Consider the following 19384-nt stretch of genomic DNA (forward strand, 5'->3'; position numbering starts at 1 on the left):
AGTCATTTTGTGGATACCCAACATATACACTATAGCTTCATGGAATGAATGCGTGCCCTATGGTAAGGTGCCACCCTCTGAGCAACAATGCCACCACCTTCCCGAGATGGGCTATGCTGACTTTTGAGAGCCCGTCACAGCTGGGCTTGCTGACTTCCAATATTAGCTCATAGGAGGGGGTGCAGAGGCCTATACCTAAGGGTCCAGCCATTGCTCCCAGTCACTTGTATGCAATTCTGCTTTAATGGCACAGGGTCCTCAGGGAAGGGCAAGAGATATGGGGATCCACCTATGTGACCATAGAGAAGCCATCACCCGTGTTGGGTGAAGACTTTGCTGAGAGGCTGCTTTGGGGTTACCCACACATCCCTATCAGTTTTCCCTCACTCTGTTCTGTAAGCAAGGCCAAACTCATTGGTACCCAGGATGAACTTCAGAGGAATGGAATTTTGGTTTTCTACTGAAACCTCAGTGGGAGGGAGCAGGCAATGTTTACATCTCCTCAGGGTATGAATTCTCAAGATACTTTTGGGTGTGTGACCAGTTAGGTGTCACTTGCCAAGCCAACAACAATACTTAGAGATGGGTAACAATTTATCCTCTTCTTTGGCAGTGATGCACCATGGTGCCTTCAGCAGGCCAGTGAATTAAACCACATAAACGAGGTACAGTGGTCTAGGCCTGTAATCCCAGGAGGTGGAGGCAAGAAGAGAGGCATTCAGGGCCATCCTTGGCTACATAGAGAGCTTGAGGCCAGCCTGGGCTACAAGAGACCTTGTCTCAGACAACCACAGAACAACAAAAAGCAAACCACATCATTAATGGTACCTCGCCAATGGCCTTGATCTTGCTGAGCAAATTCCTCATGGCTGTGCTGTCGGCCTTCTTCATGGCTTCATCTTCCTCCAGGGAGGACAGAAAGGCCAGAGTTTCCCTGCCATATTGCCTACAGGCCTCTGTCAGAGCTGGAGACAGGAGAGACAGGTGTTTAAACACCTCTTGTTTTCCTTGTTCTCAGGGGCCTTCCCTCCACGCTGATACTCACAGTCGGCTGGCTCAGGCGGGGCCCGGAGGCTGGTGGCGCTTCCCTGAATGATGGTGTCGCTAGTCAAGTGGGCGAGCAGGGTTATCGAGTGCAGAAGCTCACCGATGTCTGCAGGGAGAAGGAAGTAAAGTCTCAGGCCCAATGGTGGCACTGCTATCTTTCTATTCCTTTTAGATTTATTTTCACTTAATACATGTGTCTGTGCTGGGATATGTATTCCTGAATGCAGATACTGCCAGAGGCCAGAAGAGGGCATCAAATCCCCAGGAACTGTGAGCAGCCTGAGGTGAGGTGGGTGTGGAGAACGGAACCTGGGTCCTCCACAAGGACGAAAGCTCTTAACCCCTGGCCATCTCTCCAGCTCCCCTCCGGTTGCCCCTCGTGATAGAGCCCATGTCCTCTGTTCCGCTTACCTTCTGGGCAGGTCAGATACTGGCTGTGGTTCTTCTCTAGTTGCTCGAGGCAGCTAGACACAGCCTTGACTTTGGAGAGAAGGTGATCTGAGGGAAGACAGGCCGCATCAGAAAGGAGTTCTCAGGCATGCTCTACAGAAGCAGCTGGGTGGGCGGGACGACCCGCTGGGAGTCCCTGCTCCATGGGCTTTTCCTTAGATAGGAGGAGGGGGGAAGGGCTGCTCGCTGTGCTCATTCTAATGTGATGGACACATTCTATTTTGCTTCCTTCTTTCTTTTGAGGCAGGGGTCTCCTGTAACCCAGGTTGGCCTTGAACTTACTCTGCGGCCAAGGATGGCCTTGAAGTTCTGATCTTCCTGCCCCCTTCCCCAAAGTGTTGGGAAATCAGGCACGAACCATCAGACCCAGTATCTACAGTACTAGAACTAGAACTCAGGGCTTCGTGCATGCTAAGCAAGCACTCTACCAATGGAGCCACATCCCAGCCTCCAGAACTGCCTCTCACTTTACTATTATGGTACTGCTCACTACAGGGGCACTGCACGCTATAAGGTGCATGTGAAGCACAAGGGTCTCTTAAAAGCTCATGCATGATGTTGATATTATTATTTTATTTTGAGACAGGGTCTCACTACATAGCTCTGTCTGCTGCCCTGGAACTCACAAAGATCCTCCTGCCTCTGCCTCTGCCTCCCAAGTATAAGTTCATGTCCCAGTGCTTGGTTTCCCAGTTTTGGTGCTACTTTGGGAAGCTATGGAAAGGTAGGAGGTGGAGCCTATTGGGGCAGTGTAGGTCATAGGGGGCAGACCTCAGGAGTTGGTTCTTCCTGCCTATTTTCTGGCTTGTTCTTGGCTCAGTCTACCATGACCGCGATCAGCCTCCATCACATGTTCTAACAGCCATGAAGACAGCTGCTCTTCCAAGCCTGCCTCTTCACTGTGGACCAGAACCTTCTGAAACCATGGCCCAAACGAATCTTTCCTCCTTTAAGTCACTTCTGTCGTGCTAGGGTCAGCGTGACACAGCACAATGGGCCAATGGCTGAGGCAGTGGGTGTCTTGCCTGCCAGGCTAACGAAGTCATAAGCGCTCAGGCAGTATGCCACAGAGTTTCCGATTTAACTGACCCAGGGTGAAGAGGGTGAGCACACCCCAGGGGCTCTGCGCGCAGCTAGGCTGATGGCCCTGAGCTGGGCTTCCTGTGAGATCGAACCCCAGGCAGCTGGGCCCAGCAGGTGGGCATCAGAAGACTACCTGTGGACCCTGCACAGCTGATGAGGGTGGGCTCCTCAAGCTGGCTCAGCGCCTCCTGTATCTCACGCTCCGCAGCCTTCCTGGTCCCTGCCAAGAGTTTTTTCCTCTGGTCCTTTATCTGCTGGCACACAGATTCCTAGAAAAAGGCCAGAGAGGTGGGAGTTGGCCAGGCACACCACAATGAGCCCCAAGCAGCATCCACCTGGGACCACACTGGGATGCCTGGCCTCTCTCATGGTGGCCCTAATGAGATCCAAGCTGGTCAGCTCCACACTGGAAAACAATATCTGACCTTGGTCCAGAGGTGCGCAACGGACCAGTGACCCACCTGGCGATCCACTCCCAGGGTGGTTGAGGACTGTTAACGTCGTCATCTTGATTAAGATAAACCCAGATTAATAAAGCACACCTCTGGCTGTGTCTTAGAGGATTTCTAAAGATAACTAAAACCCAACATGGGTTCTCTGGAAGAGTATAAGCATTGAGCCTCTGAGACATCTCTCCAGCCCGTATTATATTAAGGCAGGGACTCATGTATCTCAAGCTGGCCTCAAACTCAGTATTAGGGAGCTGAGGATATCTGGAACTTCTGATTCTCCTGTCTCTACCTCCTGAGTGCTGGGATTACAGGTGTGAGCCTGCATACTCTGTTGACGTGGTCTGCAGACCAAACTCAGGACCCAGTGCATGCGAGACAAGCACTCTGCCCACTCAGGTATATCCCTGGCCCACACAGTTTTCTTCTTATACAAGAACAGGCACTTGGCTTTAGGAACTGTCCACAGAAAGCCTTGAGTCTGTCACTGCCCATCCGTCTCTGGCGTCCACAGTGTCCCAGTGGATGTCTGTCACTTGCCTGGGCACTGGCCAGTTTGATCTGGGTGCTTTCCAGCTGGTCTCGGAGGGCTGAGAACTCTTCCTCTCTCTGAGCCGCGGCCGTTGCCAGGCTGCCCTGTTCCTTCTCCAGTTCGGCGATCTGCGTCAGCCACTTCGCTTCTGACTGCGGAGGTCACCATGTGGAAACAGGGAGAAACTGAGGACATTAAATGGTCCCCTTCACTGGGACTCCAGACCCCACCACCTGGCTCCACACGGCAGGCGGCGATAGCTTGTCCACACAGCCTATCACTGCCTTTAAGAGTGTGGATTACAATGGCAGCCAGAGGGCTCACGGGAGGGACTGAGGAACCAGAGGGAAGGGGACGGGGAGTGGCTCACCTGGGCAGAGGTCTCAAGGTTGCTGTGGAGGACCTGGAGCTCTTGTCTGCTGGTGGCTAGTTCATGCTTCAGGTTTTCCAGAACATCCTGTTGCTCCTGAGTCTGAAACGGAGGTAAAACAGGAACACTGTAGCTGGGAGTCATGAGAAGGAGCACACATATGTATACGCTTCCCAAGCTATTGACAGAGAGCGTGCACTCTGCGGGTCTAAGTTGGAAGCGTGTAACGCAGCCTAGAAGGTGACAACCCAGACCTTACCAACAACTTTTGTTTCCCAACAGTAATTAAGATTCATTACTAACATTATATATATACGTATATATATATATATATATATATATATATATACGTATATATACGTGTATATATATTCATTCCAAGGATGACCCTGGACTTCTGTTCCTTTTGCCTCCACCTTCCAAGTGTTGGTATTATGCCTGGTGGTCCTGGAGATGGACCAAGGGCCTCCTAGGTGAGCATGCTTGATAAGCACTCTACCAACTGAGTGACACGCCCAGTCCCCAGCATCTGCTCCTCAGAGTGGTCCAAAGGTCCTCTGGAAGCCACTCCTGGAACATGATGACGTCCTCTGACCCATGTCTGCCTCAAAGCCATTTGCGGGGGTCAAGGGGATGACTGAGTGGCTCAAGGTGCTTGCTGCTGATCTAGATGATCTTAGTTGAGACCCCCAGACCCAGACGGTGCAAGGAGAGAACTTAAACTCACAAGTTGTCCTAAGACATCAACATGCACGCTGGTAAGTGTACATCTACACACACACACACACACACACTCTCTCTCTCTCTCTCTCCACATACACACACATATGCAACAATAACACTATTAAAAACCCACTTCCAGTAGACACCTCCCTCCTACATCCCAAGTGCCTCTCCTGCTCACCTTTCGCTGGGCCTGCTCACTTACACGGGCAAAGGAATCTTCTAGTTCTTTCTTCTCTCTTTCCAAATCCACCTGAGCTTGCCTGGCCACAGACACCTGCTTGGTAACCTCTGCATTCTGAAAGGGGAGAAGAGTGTCTTGAGCTGACATCTCTCGGGCTCAACTCCAATCTTCCTTCTAGTACCATTGATTTCTATCAGACTGTGAGGATCAAGGAGGCAGACACAGAAGTTCTTTTCTACCCAGAGGAAAGCCAGAATGGAGTCAGGACCTGCAGATGCTAGACTTTTAGGTATTTGTAAAAATACACAGATGGGGTAAGGTGGGGTTGTCTGGTGTAGTGTGTTTCCAGGCTGGCCTGGAATTCACTATGCAGCCCAGGCCAGCCTCAGATTCACATCAATCTTCTTGCCTCTGCTTCTTAAGTTTGGGGATTGCAAGAGACATTACACCTACTTAGTTATTTTTTGTGACTACTATTTAGTCTGGGCTGCCCTGGAGTGCTGGGTTTAAAGTCATGTGTCACCACACATGGATTTTTTTTTTTTTTTTTTTTTTTTTGAGGATCTTACCTCTGCTTTCTGATAGAATTACAGGTGTGTTCCACTATGCCCACCTCAAATGATGGGTAATTCTAACTGTGCCTGGCACATAAGACAGAACTTAGGAAGACTTACTAAGCTGGGGTTAAGAAATGGGAGCGCTAAGTGGTGAAGAGCACACATGGCTTTTCCAAAGGACCCAGGTATGGTTCCCAGCATCCATGCTGGCTGGCTCACAATTCTTGTCATTTCAGCTTCAGAGGATCTGATGCCCTCTTCTGGCCTCCTCGAGCAACTACATGCACATGCGCATACACACACACACACACACACACACACACACACACACACACACACACACACACACACGCAGAGGCAGAATAAACAGAAGGGCATCTTGGAGAAACCCAAGGTTTGCACTGTTTCTCCTGTAATGCGGGGTATATAGGAGGGATAGAGGAGTCAAAGTTCCTACCTTCCGTAGCAGGTCAGCGTGGTTCTGAACCAGCTCACTATACTTCTCTTTTAGCTTGCTATACCGCTGTTCATTGGCCTGGGCCTTTCCTGCATTGGGAAAGACCAAGGTGAGGCCACTGCCCTGGCTGGGGGGGCCCTTAAAGAGGTTCTTATCTTTATTTATTTATTTACTTTTTGAGACAGGGTTTCTCTGTAGCTATCAAGCCTGTCCTGGAACTAGCTCTTGTAGACCAGACTGGTCTCAAACTCACAGAGATCCACCTGCCTCTGCCTCCCGAGTGCTGGGATTGAGTGCTGGGATTAAAGGCATGCACCACCACCGCCCAGCTCCTATTTTTCTTTTTTTAAAGACATGGTCTCACGTAGCCCAGGCTGGCCTCAAATTGGCTACATAGCCAACATGACTTTGAACCCCTGAGCCTCCTGAATGCTGGGACTACAGGTGTCCACCGCCACACTTGGCTAGAAGTTATCTAATTTATTTATTTATTTATTTATTTATTATTATTATCATTATCATTATTATTATTTGGAGACAAGGTCTTGCTACATAGCTCAAGCTAGCATTATGGTCATCCTCCTGCCTTAGCCTCCAAAGTTCAGGAATTACAGGTAAACACTTGTACTGCACTGGACATAAAGGTTGTCTTCTTTAAATCAGCACTCTCCTGATACGAATTCATCTGCAGACCGAAGCTGACACACACAGAGTGGTAATATGAAAGAAAATGGCCCCCAAAGAGATTGGCACTACTAGGAGGTGTGGCCTATTTGGAGGAGGTGTGTCACTGAGGGGGTGGGCTGGTCTCCTGAGCTCAAGTTACTGAGTGAAACCACTTCCTTTTGCGAGTCAAGATGTATTAACTCTCAGCTCCAACACCATGTCTGCCTGCATGCTGCCATGTCCCACCATGATGATAAATAGACTGAATCTCTGAACTGTAAAGCAAGGCACCCCAATGAAAAGAAATGCTTTCCTGGCCGGGCAGTGGTGGCTCACGCCTTTAATCCCAGCTCTAGGGAGGCAGAGGCAGGCGGATCTTTGTGAGTTTGAGGCCAACCTGGTCTACAAGAGCTAGTTATAGGAGAAACCCTGCTGGGTGTCGGTAGCTCACGCCTTTAATTCCAGCACTTGGGAGGCAGAGACAAGATAGGAACCCCCATCACCTGTGTGTCCTTGGTTGCTAAGGGCTCAGCAGTGCCAAACCTGTCTCAGCATTTGAGGACAAGAGCCAGGACCTAGCGCTTTACTTCCGGGGAGCAGCCCCACCCCCTTTTGCTCCCCGCCCACACCCTCAGCCCCAGCCCCTCACTTTCTATCTCAGTCAGGCTGCGCTGGGCTTTCTCCGTGTCCTCGCGCTGCCTCTTCAGCTCGTCCAGCTCGGTGCGCAGGAACTCGCAGTCATCTGTAGCCTGCCGTCCCAGGTGCTGCTGCTCAGCCAGCTCCGCCTCCAGCTCGCTCACGCGGCCCTTCAGCTGCAGCATGGCCCGCTGGCTCTGTGAGGGGCACCAGTGGTGAGGAGCCTGCCCCAAGGGGTGGGGGCACCAGGCAGGGAGGAATGACTTATCTCCTTGCTGGCATTGACGGATTACGCTTGATTCTATATCTTCAAATTCCTGACCCACAGATCCAACCACCAAAGAACATTTTATTTTATTTTATTTTTTGCTTTTGCTTTGGTGCTCTGGACAGGGAGCCTAGGGTCTTATTCATGTTAGGCAAGTACTGCTGAGCCACACCCCAGCCCTCACTGGGGGATTCTAGGCAGGGGCTCTACCACTGAGCCACACCCCAGCCCCTCACTGGGGGATTTTAGGCTGGGGCTCTACCACTGAGCCACACCCCAGCCCCTCACTGGGGGATTCTAGGCAGGTGCTCTACCACTGAGCCACACCCCAGCCCCTCACTGGGGGATTCTAGGCAGGTGCTCTACCACTGAGCCACACCCCAGCCCCTCACTGGAGGACTCTAGCTAGGCAGTACTGCTCAGCCACCCACTCTCTCCACGTTCCTAGTCTTTGACTAAGGGAGTCTAGGCAAGCCTCCACCAATGAGCCACGCTTTCTGTCCCTTCTTGGAGCATTTTAGCCCAGTTCTTTACAACTGAGCCACACTTTTAGGCCATCCCTGGTGAACTCTAAGCAGGCACTCTCTGGCTGAGGCATATCGGGGGGGACCCTTACTGAGGGATTCTAGGCAGAAGCTCCATCACACAGCAAGCCCAGCACTGATGGATTTTGTTATCTGTTACTGAATGGCAGCTCCAGCTCTCTCGAGGGCCTTATGACAAAAATCGGTCTTTCCCATGACTGTCTGACCGCCACGCTGTAATCATGGCTCACAGGGACACTGGTACCCAGCTTAACTGCCATCCTGAGGTCACACGTCACGACAACGAATTCTAATCAAGACCTTGAGATAACCAACTGGCTTTGTCACGTCTATTAACTAGCCCGGGTTAGGACGGGATCCAAGCGCTATCACGAGACATGAGACGGCAAGTGCCAAGTGCCCCATGCTGGCGCAGCCTAGTGCAGACGGAGACCGGTGTGTACCTCAGCCTTCATGCTGTCCCGCTGTCCCGTCAGCACGCTGATCTCTCTGTACAGGCGTTCAATCAAGTGGTCCCTGGAAGAAAAGAACAGGCCTGGTGTCACCGTGTCCCATTCCTGTCCTCCACATAAGTTGACAGACTGGAAAAGGAGGGGAAAGCTGGTGCTAATTTGGGGTCATTCTCTTAAAACAGACAGACAGACAACATTTTTGGTTTGTTGTTACCAGACAGTTATTGGAGGATGATTTGCACTTCCTTTTCTCTTACTTCCCCCCGCTGGCATGCTAGAATTACAGACATGTGTGACTGTACTGGGTGTGTGTGTGTGTGTGTGTGTGTGTGTGTGTCTGCAGGCTGCACAGGCACTCTGCAAGTGAAGCCACATCTCTAGCCCCACGGAGAATAATAACTTTTCCAGTATGAATCTTACAGTCATCTTTTCTCACCTGAGGGTTCTATATCCATGGATTCAACTGAGTACGGATGGAAAATATTTGGGGAGGAAAAAAATGGCATCTATATTGACTATATATAGACTTTTGTTCTTGCCATTATTTCCTAAACAATACAGACAAACAGGCGGTGAGGTGGCTCAGAGGGAAAAGATGCTTGCCGCCAAGCCTGGCAATCTTCGTTAGGTCCCTGGGACCCAGATGGTGGAAAGAGGGAACTGATTCCCGCAAGCTGTCCTCTGACTTACACACTAATGCCACAGCGCACATGCAAAGCCATTCCCTCCCAGGCCAAAACTTAACCGTGTAGCCAGGTGGTGGCAGCGCATGCACGCCTTTAATCCCAGCACTCGGGAAGCAGAGGCAGGGAGATCTCTGTGAATTCAAGGCCAGCCTGGGCTACTGAGCAAGTTCCAGGACAGCCAGGGCTGTAACACAGAGAAACCCTGTCTTGAAAACAAACACCCAAAACTTAAAGGTATATAAAAAGAAAAGCTCACAGAAACAAACATTGTATCAGTGTTTCTATCAGGAGCTATGAATCATGTAGAGATGATTTAAAGGGAACAGAAAGGGAGGAACGTAGGTTCTATGCAAATAGTATCCAGTCTCACAACGGCGTCTTGCACAGTGGCTGAACTCTGTGTCTGTGCACGTCTGTGGAAGTGATTCTGAAACCAATAACCCTTGGATACCTAGGGTGATCAGACCCTAAATGTGAGGTCTCTTACCCTGATACCCACAGATTCAGTTCCTGATCTGGGATACAGGGGTGAAAAGACTAAAACAATCTCTTAAACTTATACTTGTGCCTGCCTGTTGGTATGTACACACGTGTAACACACGTGTATGGGTGCTCTGGGAGGCCGGAAGAGGGTGCTGGATCTCCGGGAGTTACCTATAGTTATGCGACACTTAACATGGGTGCTGGATAATGAACTCTGTAGCAAGGGCTCTTGACCACTGACCATTTCTCCAACCCTGGCCCCTTTCAGGGAGACTGACCCCAGGCCTTCGCCGTGCTGTGTGAGGGTTCCGAAAGCCCAGGTAGTAAGAAATCTGAGTGTGGCTGAGGAGAATCCTTAAGTGAAGACGAGTGCTCCCAAGCCTAAGAGCCTGAGTTTGTGGGAGGACAGAAATGACTCCATGACGCTCTCGGACTTCCACAAGTACATCTTGACACATCCCTGTCGACCCATAACACATACATATAACCACACACAAAAAATACAACAACAACATTTTTTTTTTCTTAAAAAAGTGCCGTGCCAGAGAGATGGCTCAGCAGTCAAGAGCACTTGTTCTTGCAGAGGACCCCAGTTCACGTCCCAGTACCTACACTGGGTGACTCAGAACTGCCTGTAATTATAGCTCCAGGAGATCAAATACCTATCTCAAGCCTCCATGGCTACACAGACAGACAGACAGACAGACAGATACAGACACAGACACACAGACAGACAGACAAATACAGACAGACACAGACACACACACACACACACACAATGGTGGTGACCAATAGGAAAGGTACCCAACATTGACCTCTAGCCACCACACAGGCATGCATAGGCAAGTGCACTAGCACACATGTGTATATAGTATATATATCTACTACCCCACACACATAAACACATACATGTCTAACACATATATATAGTCACACACATATAAACACACACACACACACACAATCAGACACCCAACAAGGGAGGTGGAGGACGACTATGGAATGGCATTAGAGGTTGACTTCTGCAGAAACACACGTATGTCCGCACACACGCACACACACAATTCCTTCCTCTTGGAGTAGCTGCCGCAAGGCAGACCATGGCTTAACTTCATTTCTAGACCGTGGGCTTCTGCCCAGCGTGTACTCACTTCTCATCCTTGTTCACGCCATTTTGATTGTTGAAATTGAAGGGGTCGCTGCTCAACGAGCTGCCAAAGATGTCATCAAACTTGTTGTCGAACAAACTCTGCAGCGATTGGAAGGGTGGGGGAAGAAGAAAGGACAAGTCAAAGACCTAGGAAGTTGTCTGGGTGTGCGTGTGGCGGGTAGATTATCATGAAACTTACTATTTTATTTTTCAACAGGGGCACACTGTGTAGCCCTGGCTGTCCTGGAACTCACTATACAGACCAGCCTGGTTGGAAACTCTTGAAATATCCCCCTGCTTCTGCCTCCTGAGGACTGGAATTAAAGAGTATGCTGCCACGCCTGCCTCCTTCCTTCTTGTCTGTCTTTTTTTTTTTTTGTATTTAAACAAAACTTTTTAGCCTGCATGTATGTCTGTGCACTGTGTGTGCCCTGGTGCTCAGAGGTCAGAGGAGGGTGTAGGCTCCTTTAGGACCGGAGTTACCGAGGGATGTGAGCTACCTTGTGGGTGCTGGGAATCAAACCCTGGTCCTCTTTAAAAGCAACAAGCTCCCTTAATGGCTGAGCCAACCCTCCAGCCCCTTTGTATTTTGGGACAGGGTCTCACAATGTGCTATAAGGCTGAAGTTGACCTTGAGTCCCTCTGTTCCTGCTTCCACCTCCCAACTGTGTGATTAGAGGCACATACATCACGCATGGCTTCAAGAATCTCTGTTTTCTTTCCTATTTATTTATTTATTATGTATACAATGTTTTTGTCTGTGTGCATGCCTGAAGGCCAGAAGAGGGCATCAGACCTCATTACAGATGGTTGTGAGCCACCATGTGGTTGCTGGGAATTGAACTCAGGACCTTTGGAAGAGCAGGCAATGCTCTTAACCACTGAGCCATCTCTCTTGCCCGAATCTCTGTTTTCTTGATTTGGCTGAGACCTATCTAAGATCACTCCCGGAACCTCAGGCTAATCTCCCACTTTCTGATGAGACAGAGGAACGCACCTAGGCACTCTGGCACACATGTGTAGTTACACCCATCTTAGAGGCAGGAGGATTTTGAGAGCCCAGGAATCTGAGGCCAGCATGGGCAACATAGTGAGATGTCATGTCCAAATATTAAAGTCAAACAGACCTTGTCTGAGTAGATAGACCCAAGCTAGGAGCCATTCCAATTGTCTGTTCTGGGGGCAACGGGAAGGACCTAGTTCCTCTCCTAAGGGCCCTATACCTGCTGGGAGGCATCCATGTCCATGAGATCATCCTTCTCCAGGACGGGCTCGCTGTCTGGAGACGACACCTCGGCTGGGATCACCACCACAGGGCTGATGTGCTCTGACAGGGCTGAGGCGCGGAGGAAGTTGGGTGGATTCTGGAGAAGCAAGACACACCTTTGAAGGATGCTCACCTGCCAGCCCCAGATGCACGCAGAGCCCAACATCAGGGTACTGACCTCAGGCAACTGGGGGATCTGAATGAGCCGCTTGAAGTACTGTAGATTGCTGGAACGCTGGAACAGATCTTTCAACCTGGGAGTACACAAGCATCTCAGGGCTGCTGGATGTGGCTGCCAGTCCCAGGAAGACGTGGGACACCGCCCCAGCATCCCCACCCTCTGCCCACCTGAAAAGCACAAGCCGCTGGTGTGCTGCCCTCAATGAGGTCAGGATTCAATTATGATACTACAGGACTGGGGGACTGCTCAGTGGGTGAAGGCACTTTGCCAACTAAAGAAGCAAGCCTAGTGGCTTGAGTTTGATTCCTGGGATCCACATAAAGGTGGAAAGAGGAAGCTAACTGCGTAAAGCTGCCCCTGATTTACACACACACACACACACACACACACACACACACACATTTCAAAGCCAACATTACAGACTGAGGTCTTCTATAGTGAGTTCTCAGTCACCAGCGATATTAAGGAGTAATTAATACTGCAGACCCTCTCAAAGACTGACAGTCTCAGAGATGGGCCATCTGGATGACAACTGGATGGGAACCAGAATTACCATGGGTGCACACTTCTGGGTGTTGTCTTTGAGGGTGTTTCCATAAAGCTTTAACTGAGGTAGGAAGAACCTCCTTCCCCTAGGAGTCTGGGTAGCACCAACCCTCTGGGCTGAATCAGGAGAACATGGGCCCTTCCAGAAAGCTCAGTGCGCCAAGTCATTGGCTGCCAAACCCGATGACTTGAGTTCAGGGTCTGGGGCCCACAGGGTGGAGGCACAGAACTGATTCCCTCAAGCTGTGCTCTGATCTACACACACATACAGTGACACAGGCCTACAGAGTAAATAAACGTGCGTGTGGGGAGAGAAACGGAAGCGAGCGGCAGCTTCCCAGGCTCCTGCCGTCATGCCGTCCCCATCACGATGGACTGTGCCCTCAGTCGGTGGGCCACAGCACCGCTCCTTCTTTAAGCTGCTGTTGTCACAACAACAAAACTAGGAAACTGCCCAGATCCCCAATGGTGTAGGAGGTCCTTCTGTCGATGTGTTGCTTTAATTGGTTTAATAAAGAAACTGCCTTGGCCTTTTGATAGGGCAAAACTTAGATAGGTGGAGTAGACCTAACTGAATGCTGGGAAGAAGGGCAGTGTGGCAGACGCCATGAATCTCCGGCCTGAGATGGACGTAGGTTAGAATCTTGCCAGTAAGCCACAGTCACATGGTGATACACAGATTTAATAGAAGTGGATTAATCAAGATGTGAGAGTTAGCCAATAAGAAGCTAGAGCTAATGGGCCAGGCAGTGATTTAATTAATACAATTTCTGTGTGATTATTTCGGGTGCAAGCTAGCCAGGCAGCCGGGATGAAAAGCAGGCCCTCTCCCTTCAACACCCCAAATTCATTTCCTCGCGGCTGTGGACTCCACGCTGCTGTTGGCAGATTCTCCCGAGGATGAGTTAGCATGGAGGAACACGAAAGGGAGGGATTTTCTCCGCCATTACTTTCACACCATGCTGGACTGTAACCCCAAATTCCTTCAAGCTGCTTTTTGTCATGTATTTTGTTACAGCGACTGGAAAAGAAACATCCTATGATTCTACTCTAATCTTCTACTCTACTCTACTTTCCCTTCCCTTCTTCTTTATTCTATTCTATTTTTTTCTCTATCCAACTTTACCCCAGCCCACTCCACTCCATTCTTCCAGTCTATGCTGCAGTGCTTGGGAGGGGGGTAGGAGCCCATGTCTTCATGCACATTACACAAGCACTGTGCATTTGAACCAAACACCAAGCCTCAGAAAGCATTTCCCTCTTGGTCAGGCCTCTAACCAACACAAAGGAGGAGCTGAGGTTCCGGCAGCCTTTGGTTGCAGCACGGAACGTCTGCTTACCCAGCCCCATCAACCAACCCCTCCCCAGGGTCTCAACACAGTCTATGAGACCCCGAGATTAAAGTGTCCCTGTGACACGAGAACATCCGCCTCTGTGCGGGAGAGAGAAATGAAGCAGCTACCGCAGGAGATGTTTTCACAAGCTAGGGGAAAAAAATGGAAGGAAATAAAACGAGCTGACCACACGTCCCCGTCTCTCTGGATTGGCGCCAACAGTAATAGACGCAAGTGCTTTTGCAAGCTACTGGAATTTCACATTCCAGGAAACCAGCCCCAGGGCCTGCCTCCTAGGATTTAGTAAGTCATTCATCATAGGATGTGCACCAGGCTTCCCTAGTGGAGCGAGGAAACCGGTGAGGGGGCGGGGGTGTTAGGTCAACCCTGTGTTTGTCCTTTGACTGCTCCTGAGGGAACCGATAAGTGAAGTACCAGCTAGGGATTTGGAAGTCATGGACAAGGATGAAGACATTAACAGGGAAAACAAACTATGTCAAGATGGCTGCCTCACAAGTGAACAATTCACAAAACAAGAAATACAAAGGGCCAACCATGATGGTTAACTTGTATTGTCAACCTGACAACCATGATGGTTAGCTTGTATTTTGTCAACCCAGAGACCCTGATGGTTAGTTTCTATTGTCAACCCTATGACCATGAAGGTTAGCTTGTATTGTCAACCTGATGTAATCTAGAACCATCTGGAAAGTCTCAACAAGGGACTGATTAGATCAAGTTGGCCTGTGGGGGATTGTTAATTGATGTGGGATGACCCAGCCCACCGTGGGCGGCACTATTCCCTGGCTTTGGGCCTTGGGTTGTATAAGAATAGAGAAAGCTAGCCAAGCAACAAGCATGTGTGCATACATTCTATGGATGTGATTCTATGGATGTGACGTGGCTAGATGCCTTGACTTCCCTGAAACAAGAGTCAAACCTGGAACTCCACAACAAATAAACCCTTTTACCCTTAGGTTGCTCCATATCAGGGCAATTGTATCACAACAGACACGAAACTGAGACACGAGTGTACGCACACACGCGCGCACACACACACGTGTACATATGTATATATAACTTAACACCATACCTACCAAGAAAACGCAAATGAGAGCTTTTCCCTCTGAAGTGTGAATGGCTATCATCAAGAAAACAAACATGAAGACAAAAGGAAACAAACATGGGGCTGAGAACACGGGGAGAGAAGAATTCGAATGCACTGTTGGTAGGTAAAATGGTACAGCCGCAATGGACCACAAAAGCAATACCATATGGTCTGCCTGTAACACAGCTTCCTGAAGGAATCTAATTCAGCACACCACAGAGATACCCATGTTCACTGTGGTGTCGTTCACAATAGCCAAATCCCGGAAGCGGCTTGGGTGTCCATCAGCAAATGAATGAATAGAGTGTGGTCTACGTATGTTTCATTCAGTCGAAAGGAGGATTTCAGGGCCGGTGGGATGGCGTAGTGGGTAAAGGAATATGTCACTAAGCCTGAGACCTGAATTAAACCCTTGAGTTTCACCTGGTGGAAGGAGAGAATTAACTCCTGAAAACTGTTCTCTGATCTTCACACATGGGCCAGGGATTCACGCATGTGCGCGCACACGCAAGTGCACGCACACGCGCACACGATGCTTTCTGTCCTGCCTGGCATTTTTACCCGAGCACTGGGGATCTGAACTCAGGTCATCGCGCTTCTGCAGCAGACACTTTACTCTAGCCCCCTATCGTAGGTTCTGATCCGACTTCATTCTCTTCTCGAAAGCCACTTACTTTGTGAACTGCTCCATGAAGCGGTCTCGGTGGCCCTGCAGGGTGTCAGCTGGAAGACCTGGAGGAAATCACCAGGAGCATGTGAGTACAGGGAGACACATCGGGACCTAGGAAGGGCCAGCCTAGCCATGCTGGCACTCCCGGCTAAGATGCCCCGAGGTTTGGTAACTAAGAGAACCCCACAGGAGCAGCAGGATGCGAGCCTCCTCTGGTTCGGGTGGAATGGAGGCTGCAGCCCTGGCGAAGCAGTGTCTTCATCAAACCGCAGGACTGCTGAGGGCGAGTGGGAGCGGGCTTCACTCTCAGGTGAGGGACTCATCCACTAGGGTATGGTGAACTCTGTGACCCTGCACCAGCGCAGGCCACTCAGGGCCAGCTCCCTAAGGAGTTGCTTCTCTGAGGTCCCTTCATATCCCAGACCATAGGAGGCTGCATATTTCAACCATGAGTTAAAACTCAGTTTTCAATTTATTTTAAGAGGAGGAGGTCTTGCTATATGGCCCAGGCTGGCCTTGAACTCATGAGCCAAATGCTTCATCCTCCTGTGTGTTGGGATCACAGGCACACCTGGCTTGATTATAGCTGGTACCACTTTTTAAACTGCACTTTGTCTTCACATGTGGGTGCCCTTGTGCCACAGGGCGTGTGCAGGTCAGAGAACAGCTCTGGGGAGTTGGTTCTTTTTTCCTTGTGTCATGCGGAAGACCCACAGCAGCAGGTTTTTGGTTTTTTTTGTTTTTTGTTTTGTTTTGATTGATTTTTCAAGACAGTGTCTCTGTGAAGCTTTGGAGCCTATCCTGGAACTTGCTCTGTAGACCAGGGCGGCCTCGAACACACAGAGATCAGCCTGCTTCTGCCTCCTGACTGCTGGGATTAAAGGCGTGCACCACCACCGCCTGGCTCACGGCAGCAGCTTTTATTTAAGTCCCCCACTCACTCAGCCTCCTTCCCTTCTTATCTCTCCCCCTTTCTCCTTCTGGCGCACAGTCTAGCTAAGTTACCCCAGCTGGCCTTGAACTCCTGGACTCAAGCCATCCTCCAGCCTCAGGCTCTCTTGTGCCAGGAACAACCACGCCACCGGGCTGTGCTTTCTTTCTTTATTTGAGACAGCATCTCACACTGTAGCCCTGACTGTTCTGGAACATACTATGTAGCCCGGGCTGGCCATGAACTTGTGACAATCCTCCTGCCTCTGATTACAGATGTGTGCCAACAAGTCTTGTTTTTAACTGTTTTTGAACGAGTGATATAAACACAAAGTTCGTGTATAAATTATGATTACTAAAAGCTATGAAAGTGAGCCAGGCTGATGAAGAGCTGAAGGTCAGCCAAGACTACATATAGAGACTTTGTTTCAAACACAAACCAAAAAATGATAAAATTAGGCAGAGGATAGAAATAGCATTTAATTTCTGTTCCAAAACCCTTGATCTCAGTTCTACTAGGAGAAAAAAACACCAGGAAAGAAAGTCAAATTGAGGAAGATTCCACTTAAAAAAAAAATTGACCAGAAATCAAAGCTGCCAAGGTCATCAAAAAGGAAGTCTGACAAGCTGTCACAGCTATTGGGAGACTGAGAAGAAGCAATGACTAAGTGTTACGGGATCCTGGGTGGGAACTTAGAAGAGGAAATAGGGTAAGAAAGGTGGACGTCTGAGCGAAGGGCTGGCTTTAGCTGAAAGTATGTTATAAAGTGGCTGGGGTGTGGCTCAGTGGCAGAGCCCCTGCCTAGAATCCCCCAGTGAGGGGCTGGGGTGTGACTCAGTGGTAGAGCCCCTGCCTAGAATCCCCCAGTGAGGGGCTGGGGTGCGGCTCATGGTAGAGCCCCTGCCTAGAATCCCCCAGTGAGGGGTTGGGGTGTAGCTCAGTGGTAGAGCACCTGCCTAGAATCCCCCAGTGAGGGCTGGGGTGTGGTTCAGTGGTAGAGCACCTGCCTAGAATCCCCCAGTGAGGGCTGGGGTGTGGTTCAGTGGTAGAGCCCCTGCCTAGAATCCCCCAGTGAGGGGCTGGGGTGTGGCTCAGTGGTAGAGCCCCTGCATAGAATCCCCCACGGAGGGGCTGAGCATAAGGCTCAGCAGTAACATGTTGCTTAGTACACACAAGACCCTGAGTTTCTTTTTTTTTTTTTTTTTTTTTTTGAGACAAGGTTTCCCTGTAGTTTCTAGAGCCTGTCCTGGAACTAGCTCTTGTAGACCAGGCTGGCCTCGAACTCAGAGATCCGCCTGCCTCTGCCTCCCGAGTGCTGGGATTAAAGGCGTGCGCCACCACCGCCCGGCGACCCTGAGTTTCTTTACAGCACACACAAAGAATATCAGCACAGCTTCACTAAGAAACTTCATGCTATTACATTAACAATGAGGGTTGGGCTTGGTGGCACATGCCTGTAATCCCACTGTCTAGGAGAATGACAAGGTAGGAGGATTAGGAACTCAAGGTCATCCTGGACCACATTTTGAGTTCAAGGCCAACCTGGTACACCTGAAATTCTTTCAAATAAATAAAACAAAAGAAATACATAAATAAGATGGGCGGTGGTTGGCGCACGCCTTTAATCCCAGCACTCAGGAGGCAGAGACAGGTGGATCTCTGTGAGTTCAAGGACAGCCTGGTCTCTAGAGCGAGTTCTAGGACAGGCTCCAAAGTTAAAGAGAAACCCTGTAGGAAAAACCAAAAACAAATTTTTAAAAGAAAGAAATATATAAATAAAAGTAGGTTTACTTATATTTGGTGTTTATTTTTATTTAAGTATTTGCAAAAAATATTTATTTTTGTGCATATGAGTGTTGGACCTGCATGTATGTCTGTGTCCCAAGTGAGTGCAGTGCCTTCAGGAGTCCGGGGAAGATGCTGGATCTCCTGGAACTGGAGTTATAGACAGTGTGAGCCACCATGTGGGTGTTGAGAATCAAACCCACGCCCGCTGGAAGAGCAGACAGTGCTCTTAACTGCTGAGCCATCTCTCCAGCCCCCAGCTCTATCTATTTATTTTCTGACAAAGTTTCATGTAGTCCAGAAACCTGATTCTCCTGCCTCCACCTCCCCAAGACTAAGCATGCAGGTGTGGGCCATATGCCCCACGTATGTGGTGCTGGGGAGGGAGTGCAGGATTTCACACATGCTAGGCAAGCCTGCTCTGCCAACAGAGCTACACTCCCTGCCTGTAATTGATGATGTTTCTAAGCAACAGACTCTCCTTCTCTGGGGATTTGGTTCACCCTCTCTGCTTCCTGTAGGCACACCCTATGGCACCAAGCCTCTCCAACCCTGGAACAGCAAACTGCAGTCACTATGGAGGGAAACGACCCCAGCTGAATCAGAGTAACGCTGTTGCTCTTGCCTAGTTTCAGATAACCAGACCTGGCTTTGTGAGGCAGGTCCAGGTAGAAGCACTTGCTGCCAATCCTGAGGAGCTTAGTTTTGCCTCTGGGGCCATTGACAGAAGGAGAGAACCAATTCCTGCACACTGTCCTGTGACTTCCATAAGTGTGTATGAGCATACACACATGTGACACACAAACATATAAATAAATGGAATA

General features: G+C 49.7%; 1 protein-coding gene across 1 annotated transcript in view; it reads right to left on the reverse strand.

Moving 5' to 3' along the window:
- Positions 1-19384, reverse strand: part of Hip1 (huntingtin interacting protein 1) — a 126433-nt gene that overhangs the window by 18993 nt on the left and 88056 nt on the right. Inside the window, 14 exon segments of the mRNA XM_038345894.2 lie at positions 829-965; positions 1046-1153; positions 1459-1545; positions 2714-2849; positions 3570-3713; positions 3932-4033; positions 4836-4952; positions 5853-5941; positions 7168-7351; positions 8411-8483; positions 10740-10837; positions 11962-12102; positions 12184-12259; positions 15849-15906. Coding sequence (XP_038201822.1) covers positions 829-965; positions 1046-1153; positions 1459-1545; positions 2714-2849; positions 3570-3713; positions 3932-4033; positions 4836-4952; positions 5853-5941; positions 7168-7351; positions 8411-8483; positions 10740-10837; positions 11962-12102; positions 12184-12259; positions 15849-15906 — 1550 coding nt within the window.

Source organism: Arvicola amphibius, chromosome 10 (genome assembly GCF_903992535.2).
Source record: "Arvicola amphibius chromosome 10, mArvAmp1.2, whole genome shotgun sequence".
Lineage (NCBI taxonomy): Eukaryota > Metazoa > Chordata > Mammalia > Rodentia > Cricetidae > Arvicola > Arvicola amphibius.